Below are 9,357 nucleotides of genomic sequence, written 5' to 3' on the forward strand. Positions count from 1 at the left end.
TTGAAGTGAAAAATCACGACATTATACAATCTAAGAGACTTCCACCTCTACTGAGTGAGCTGGTCCTATTGGCTTTGTATATTAATATATTTTCTTTAATTAATAAACAATAACAAAATAAAAAAATTAAAAAACAAAATATAAAGTACATTAGTGTTTTTATGTATGGACCTAAAGAGCAATAAAAACAAAGTACAAGGACCGTTGATGAGTTTAAAAATATAGTTAGGGACCAAACACATAATTTTGATAAACCAGTAATTTGTTAGAGATAAATTTACAAAACTATCTAGGATGTAACATAATCATTTCACAAGAAATGACATCGTAAGGTTCGTTAACCTATAACATGTTAGATCGTGACTAATTTATTTAAGAGATCTACACTCTCGTGGGTTTACTTGTATGTGTTGTTTCTCATTGATTAATTGTTTGTTGAAACGTGTACTAGGTACTTGGTTTACATTCCATTTGTAACACCAACATTCTCTCATGGGAACCTCCGCCACTATTGTCCTTCCCCTATAAATATCTTATCTCACCAGTCACCACCCCCATTATTCACGGCTACAATGAACGGCGACACCCTCAACCACCGTTCCTCACTCCACACCAACACCACCAACCTAATTAAAGACCACACACTTGCTAAGTCTACCCTCGAAAAGGCATGCACTAAATCTAATGCCTCCTCATTATGGTTGCGGCGGAGTTGGGTTGATGAGCTACGGTGGCGGGTTGGTGAGGTGTCGTTCATGAAATGGACGGCGGACGATGTGTCGGCCGTGTTGAAGTGCCACCCAATACCGTGTTTACTGGCTCTATTTTTGTTGTTTTTCATGCGTGTGGAGTACACTCTTCCAATGATTCCTCCGTCTTCACCGCCGTTTGACATTGGCTTTGTGGCCACCGTCCACCTCCACCGCATTCTTTCCGGCAGCCCTGTACTCAACACCATTCTCGCCGGACTTAATACGGTAATTCTTGTTCAAATTATGGTTGATCAATTAGTTAGAATCAAATGATGTTTTGATGAATTTTGTGCAATATTTGAAGGTGTTTGTGGGGATGCAAACGGTGTATATAATCGGAACGTGGGTGGTAGAGGGGCGGCCGAGAGCCACAATTGCGGCGCTGCTGATGTTCACTTTCAGGGGCATTTTGGGTTATTCCACACAGCTTCCTTTGCCTCAGGTGTCAACTTTCACTTTCCACGTTTCTTACTTTCTTTTTATATTTATGAAACATATTATTCAAGGTTAATTAATCATATATAAAACAAAGTTGTATTTTTGTATTAAAATATACAATAAATTGAATAATTTACTAATTTATACAGTCATATTAAACTTTATTACTAAACTATTATCGATTGATGCATGTATAAATTAGTAAGATATCAAGTTTTTTTGGAAAAAAAAAAAAACGTGTAACAAACTATAATGACTGCATGCATAATAGTAGGAACTTTTCTTCGTTATAAATCGGCAAAAGCATGTACTTTTTGTATAAATAAGTCATTAAAACGTTTTAAACGAATAAATGTGAAATCTACATCAAAATCATAAAACAATGGCCAGCCTAAAACTCAATAGTTACAAGATATTTGTTGCATTTGTAAATTAAGTGATTATATATAGTAATTTGCATTATAAAAAAGTTGATCATTAAATAGACAAATAGGACATAAAGTTTTTATTTTATTTTTTTAACTTAACGAGGGATTAGAAAGTAATTTAATTAACCACTTGGGTTGTGGTGACTTGGTAAGGCATGTGGAAGATATGGTGGATAACCTATTGACCCATGTTCAAATCCTGACACCACTTAGCCCTTGTGGCCATGGAGGTTCGCCTGCAGTGACTCCAGGGCATGAGGCAAAGCTTTATGTTTGCAGCGGGGGATTAGTCAGTGCGCGAAAGCTGGCCCGTAAACCCTCGTTAGGGAAGTTCCCTTTCCAAAAAAAAAAAAAAATAATCTAATCAGAATATATATGTTTCATAAAAATAGAGGACAATGTCAATATCAATTATCAATTATACATTTACAACATTTATGATGGGTAAATGAGTAATTTTGAACTTAATTAAAACCATTCGTGACTTTTTGTTTGTTTTATCTATTTGTTATTGAGCAAAATAATATTTCAGAAAGATTCCACTAACTTTTGGAGAAAGAAATGGGTCATCATCCACTGATTAAGATAATTATGGTAATCTACTGCTATGATACGTTTATTAGAAGAAATAGAAATAAATCATTATGAGATTTTCCTAACAAATAATAAATAGGTTACCATGTGAAATCCATTACATGGACAAAATAATTGATTCCATCTTGCACCATAATGGGTTGATAAAGAGGTGAGGCGGCAAAATGATTGATTCCGTCTTGCACCAAAGTATTAAACATCAATTTATTAAAGATTAATAATCAATAAATAATAAAAAATAAAAAAAAAACCATTAAGGGAAAAATGGTTTTATCACATTTGACAGGGACGAAAATAGTTAAAAAAAAATAAAAAAATACTATAGTAACGGTCTGAATGTAAAAAAAAAAAAGACTTTAAGGACCAAAAGCTTTTCACATAGATAACTTCAGTAATTTGTTCTTTGAACAATTAAAAACTAAATACAAAAAGAAAAAAGACCTTTTAGGTTATGCAAATTACATGTAAAAATGATCTAATCTTTGTCAAATTTTACTTTAGAGAACTAATCGATAAAATCAAAGGTTAAGGCCATATACTTTTGGTTCATATTCAAATAATAAACCCAATTACATAAAGAGAAACAAAAAATTTCTGGCCTTATTTTTTTTTAATGATTTTTCAAAAAAATACCGAAATTGTCATAAAAATTGCTGTTGGGCTGGGTTGGTCTGTATTATGGGCTGTTATTTTATGAACCATGCAAATAAAAAAAAAATTGCTAAAGGAAATAAATGGTAACATGATGTAGGGATGTCAACGGGGCAAACGGGACGTCCCCGCCCCCGAAATCTCCATCCTTTCCACCCCTGTCCCCGCCCCCGATTGATTTTGGGCTAATTTATTTGGGCTAAAATAAATTCTTGTTTGGGCTAAAAGAAACTATTTTTTTGGTTAACAAATAGAAATTTATAACATAATTTTACATGTTACAAACAACTTAAAAACATGTTTTTTGTTGAATTTTTGAACATAAAAATCATTTTATTGTTTATTATACTTATATAATTAATATATGTCAATTTATATAATTTATTAACAGGGCCCCCACGGGGGTTTCGGGACAGGACTACCAACCCCCGCCCCCGCCCCCGATATTAAAACGGGGGTTAACCTTGCCTCCGCCCCCGCTCCCGTCCCCGATTTTTTTCAACAAATTCCCTCATACGGGACGGGACCATCATGACAGGGATGTCAAAAAACCTTGCCTCCGCCCCCCCTCCCGTCCCCACGGGACTTTTTGACATCCCTGTCATGATGGTGTATGTTTTAAACTCATTAACTTCTGATGAGACATGGGTCGTATTACTAAAGGAAATAAATGGTATATGTATTTATACATATAAAGGTCATTAAATGTAATGACTTTTATATGTATAAATACATATAAATATAAAAAAATATTTTTTTATGTATTTTTTTGTTTTGGGGCTACGATTTTGGTATAAATACATATGGATAGATAAAAAAAGCTGTTTTTATTTTTATTTTTATGTAACTATACAAAAATCACAGCCCACAAAAACATAAAAATACCAAAATAGTTCTATTGTATTTAATGTATTTATATGTATAAATATATTAAAAAATTATGTATTTATAAAAAAATTTCCAAAAATCTCGATTAAAAAAACAAGGTAACATGGTGTATGTTTTGAACTCATCGCCTTTTGATGAAACATGGTGTCTAAACTAGATTTATCCTTTTCTTTTACAAAAATCACAAACCGACTTAGGCTATGTTTGACATACTAGCTGAAAAGCTAGCTGATAGCTGAAAAGTTAACTGTTAAATAAAAAACTAGCTGATAAAAAATAACGTTTGATAAAACTAACTGAAAAGCTAGTTGAAATATATAAAATTACATAAAATGACATGTAGGAGTATGTGTTTCTATAATTAATTAAGGGGTGTTTTTGGAAAATTTTAAAAAAGCTCCTAAAAAGCTAGTCTAAGTAGTTTTTCAAAAAACTAGCTTATAAGCTAGCTTAAAAGCTACTTTTTGGCTTACCAAACACGACAACATAAAAAAACTTGAAAAATAAGCTAGCTTGTCAGCTAGCTGTGGCGCGCCAAACACAACCTTAATGATAAGTGGTTGTTCATTCGTTAGGCGCTTGTTGATTTTTAAAAATCATTTTGTAAATTAAAACTTAAAAGTTAGTTGAAAATATGTCTATTTCATGTGAAATTTCCTTTTGAATTTATAATAAAACTGATTTATTATTAAACCCACTCTTTTTTCCGATCTTTTCAACATAATTGTTGGGTGCTTTAATAAAAAAAATGGGGTTTGATTTATTGATTTATTTATTTTTTTACCGACAAATGTAAACTGCTCTTAACATAATACAAATATAGAGAAACCCTTTGATATTTGATGAAGGGCTACACCTGATGCCACGGAGCTAGAAACCCTTTGATATTTGATTTTTTTTATCTGAAAACAAATTTCAACAGGGACTTTTACCTCTAAAACTTTTTTTCATATAATATAGATATAGAGAAATCAAATATAGTTCTATCTAATCATTTTGTTTTTACTTATCTTCTTATTCAATAGATAAAAACAATATCAAAATAAAATAAAAAGATTAAAAGAGATTAAAAGAGAAAATTAATGAAAACATTTTTTTTCCATATAAAGTTAGTGTTGCCAAATAACTTTTTAACTTATTGTTTTTTTAAGCCAATAAACTAATAAGTTATTTTAAAAAGCATTCACAAACACTCGTTTAATATAAGATAATAGGATGTATAGGAATAAAAAAATAGGATGATATTTTATTTCTCAATATTAATATCTTGTGTTAAATAGAATTTAGATAGAGTAACTCCTTACAAAACACTTTTCTTAAAAGAATAAATCTAAGGGTCAAGCATGTGTGGTTTTACGAAATTGGATTTTCTAAAACTTGAAATATATAAATACTAATAGAAACACTACATTTTGAGTTTATGCAAATTACAAGTGAAAATAACATAATTTCAATCAAAATTGATCATAGATAATAAACAATGTATGCAAATTACAGGTAAAAGTAACATAACCAAATGGGAGCTGATATATCCACTGAAATTTTTTATATTTCCACAGATTTCTTATGTAAATTGACAATTATGCCCCTCCTTTATAAAAAAAAATGGACCCTACTTAGTTTATCTCCCTTTCGTCTCCATCTCCTTCTCTTTCCTGTCATACCACCAAAAAAACCCAGTAAAACTCAATGACCTAATAAATAACTAAGGTTTACTTCAATCCAACTCCTTAATATATAGGTTCACTTTATCTCCCTTCCATCTCTTCTCTTACCAAGGTACCATCAAGATACACAGTAACCGGAAAAACTCTAAACACGAACCAGATATTTGCCGGAGAAAAACCACGTTCGCCGGAGAAGGCCGTCTGCAAAGCAATTTCTAGATGCAAAAAACACCATTACATAGCACATATGAAAATCCGTTGCAGGTGGGCAAAATCAAGTCGTTAAAATCAAGAAAAATGCACCATTACATAGCACAAACTGATTTTCTTTTCGAAATTTTTTTGGCTTCTTTGACTTTCTTGCCGGAATGTGAAGTACGTGTGTTTCTTGAAGTGGGTTTCACAGGTTTTGTTAATAACATGAGAGTTCAAACTCTAAACCAGGTGACAAATGAAACATACACAGTAAATCACTTACCTTTTACTTGGCTGAAGATTGCACCACCAAAGAAGCAGCAGCGTGTTTAATCAGAACATGTTGTTGATTAGTGAAGAAGGGATTAGCGGTACAATTAAGGGCCTGAACTACGAGCTCTTGATCTAGGGTATTCAAACCCTCGTGATTTCTTGTTCAAAACACGTTGCAGACTGCATCAGGAGAAGGTTTAGGGAGATAATATGATAATATCGTACAGAGACAAAAGGTGGTCAGGTTTGAGTCCGGGAAGAACCATCGGAGAAGAGAGGGAAACTCGTGATTTGTGAAGACAATATTCACGGTATTTTAGGGATACAACTATCACACAGATTTGATTTTCTGATCTCTACTAAATGAAGGGTATAATAGACAATTATCTTTAAAAATATGTGGATGCATAAAAAACAACCGTGGAAATATCAGCTCCCTAACCAAATATTTATACTTTATATTCAAACAGGAAATCTTATCACTCATTTGTAACTGGTTCCATAAATTGATAATTATGAGAGTTCAAATATTGATCTTTTAAAATAAAAAAATTAACTGAAAACACGATTTGATCAAGAATTTATTTCTACAGGGATTTTTAGGTTCCGGCGTCGACTTTCCGGTTGGAAATGTATCATTCTTTCTATTCTATTCCGGTCACGTAGCGGCATCAGTTATAGCATCTCTCGACATGAGGAGGATGCAAAGGTCAGAATTGGCGATTCTATTCGACATCTTCAACGTATTACAATTCGTGAGGTTGTTGAGCACCAGAGGCCACTACACCATCGATTTGGTAGTCGGAATCGGTGCGGGCATGTTATTTGATTCCATAGCCGGAAAATACATCCACAAAAGCCACAAAACACCCACAATTGACCCCAATTCCAATGGTGATCGTAAGGCCTTCCTTGCGTCTCCAAAGCTTGGAAATGGGACACAATGAGGACTCTTTCTTTTTTTATTTACTTAATCAAGTGTTGTCTATGTAAATAATGTTTAACTCTGTTTTAAGATAATGACATCGCTTTTGGAGAATGGTTTGAAAAAATAAACAATGAAAAAATTTATAAAATAGTTAGGACTAAGGGAAAAAGCTTCATTTCCCTAACTTTCTGTATTATTGCGTATATTGTATTCGAATGTATTAACAAGAACAGGCACGACCATGAATGATAAGTGCCTATTAACTACAGTTGAATGGACTAGTTTTTTTTTATAATGTTGACAATATTACAATTGTAGATGTTAATCTTCGGATTCAGAATCTGAGTAAGGAGGGCATGACCCATCGTCTACATTGGCAAGAGGGTTGTATTCTGGAGAGCCTGGATCAGTGCAACCGGTTACAAGATCAAGTTCGCAGCGATCCGCCTGCACCACATACGATATTGTCAGGACAAGACAGGACATAACAGAACCTAACAGGTTTTGACACGTAATGAATTAGGACTGAGACAGTGAGTTGTTAGTAGACTTGGACTGACTTAGGTTGTACTGTGTTTGACATGCATTGGACTTTGAGACTGACTGATTTTATATCTACAATGGAATTGAATTTGTAGCTTGTTACGTACCCCTTCGCTAGTCAAGTTACCCATCAATTGGCATCTATCAATGATAACGCTTGTGTCGGGGTATATTGCCTTTTCACACGCACCCTCTCGGCTCAATTCCTCCGTGAGACCCTGAATCACCGATTCCTATTCCGTTAGTTTAGAGTAATCACAAAATGATTCACGTCAATTCAAATTTGAATAAACTCCTTTTTACCCGATTAAAGAAGTCCAATTCTCGATTTCTCCATGCTTTTGGCACTTGAAATTGCAATCTATAAGGACCATCCCATTCACTTCCATTTGTGAACGAGAAAATCAAATTCACAGCTGCAGTATCATTTACTCTCATTCAGTTTATTTATTCAGCTAAAAAGAATCACAATATTTGTTCATACAAAACACAAAAATCATTTTGTTACCATGCTTAGGAACACATATTTGGATGGTGTAATATGGAGGATCGGCCTTGCCTCGATCTCTGCGTAGCATAGCTCTTGGCTCACCACCACACATGATTGGTTGATTAAATCCACCTGCAGAACAAAAAAAAAACAAATATTATATTATATACATAATACCTTCATAAGGGTCTCTTTATTAGATTATTATCACGCAGTAAAAATATTATGATGAAAACATACCATTAAATGCGATTCCAAAATCTTCATTTGGTGCGAGTTTGCTAGCAGCGGGATTGTAAAATAGTTTCAGTCTCTCTCCCTGTGAATTCGATTGATGATTTAGATATGAAAGTTGAAACACAAGTATGAAATGGAAGATATATATTTGATATAAATCGAAGTTAACGCATAAAAACGTACGGAACTAGGAGGAAGGCCATTCATTGTTTTCCAGTAGACTGGAGCTCGCCCAATGTCGAAATCCGCCCATGAGGGAAGAACTGCTCTGGAAAATGACCAAAGATTTCTGTTAATAACGAGCTAATATCGACGATGAAAACATGTAAGGACGGTGGAAACCAGAAACGTACTCTTTAATTTCCTCGGCGGCAGGAGTTGCTACGACAGCCGCAGCCCTTATCTTCCGGCTGGTCTTCACCGGATTCCTCCATTTTTGATGTTCTTGTAAGGGAGAAACCATGAATTGTTTACTACCTGTAATTGGCTTACGAATTATGTCGGATAATATAAACCCGATTTGTTACGAATAGCTCAAGTTTAAGTTTGTTATACAGTTTATGGAGCAGGAATTCAAGGTTTTAGGTTGAAAATTTGCACTGATTATCCTCTTAATTCCAATCCTCAAGTGAATTGCCCCAATTTACTTGATATATAAGAAATCAAATGGAGGAAGCAAACAAGTATAGATATAAGAAACGGCGTACCATGAGTGTTTGCGACGAAAGGAGTTAAATTACTGCTGGATGAAGCACGAGAAGCCGATACGATTTGTGCCCATGACTGGAAGATCGGAGCACTTGTAGTGGCCATTTTCACAAACAATGGTGTGCACCATTCGCGCTTTTAAAGGATAACAATAATAGGATCAACTAAACAACAAAATCTTGAACAAATATCTTGAAATTTCGGTTTGAAAAATGGCGTACCACAAAATTCCGAAATTTGTGTGGGTATGATTTTATATCTCAAAGGCTAAAATTTTCAACATACACAAAATTCCACCATTGTCAAAAAGTCTAGGTAGATATTTCTTTCTAGTAATGGGACAAACATGATACATCCGAGTTTTGAATCCATAAGCTTATTAATATCTAAATCCACATTTTAATCAGGGTTAATAAAACGTTGTATAATAGTTATTCGGATGGGGTCGTAAGGTGTATTTTGAAAAGTTTCATGTTGAGTAATTTGCTAAAATGATCAAATTATGGACTCCATATATTACTTAAAACTAGGGCTGAGCTGGGTTACAAGAACTGAACCAAACCTG

General features: G+C 33.8%; 2 protein-coding genes across 2 annotated transcripts; one reads left to right on the forward strand and one right to left on the reverse strand.

The window, feature by feature from the left end:
- Positions 1-392: 392 nt before the first annotated feature.
- LOC145084964 (phosphatidylcholine:diacylglycerol cholinephosphotransferase 1-like) lies at positions 393-7,082 on the forward strand. Its single transcript, XM_079023482.1, has 3 exons — positions 393-977; positions 1,057-1,194; positions 6,480-7,082. Exons 1-3 carry the CDS (start codon positions 573-575, stop codon positions 6,831-6,833), a joined length of 897 nt encoding a protein of 298 aa, XP_078879608.1. The 5' UTR covers positions 393-572; the 3' UTR covers positions 6,834-7,082.
- PIFI (post-illumination chlorophyll fluorescence increase) lies at positions 6,966-8,946 on the reverse strand. Its single transcript, XM_079023483.1, has 8 exons — positions 8,792-8,946; positions 8,438-8,561; positions 8,268-8,352; positions 8,088-8,166; positions 7,866-7,979; positions 7,661-7,773; positions 7,465-7,575; positions 6,966-7,261 (listed from the first exon to the last, which is right to left on the reverse strand). Exons 1-8 carry the CDS (start codon positions 8,895-8,897, stop codon positions 7,136-7,138), a joined length of 858 nt encoding a protein of 285 aa, XP_078879609.1. The 5' UTR covers positions 8,898-8,946; the 3' UTR covers positions 6,966-7,135.
- Between the last annotated feature and the right edge of the window lie 411 nt (positions 8,947-9,357).

Source organism: Lactuca serriola, chromosome 1 (assembly GCF_051521515.1).
Source record: "Lactuca serriola cultivar US96UC23 chromosome 1, Lser_US96UC23_V15, whole genome shotgun sequence".
NCBI classification, from domain to species: domain Eukaryota; kingdom Viridiplantae; phylum Streptophyta; class Magnoliopsida; order Asterales; family Asteraceae; genus Lactuca; species Lactuca serriola.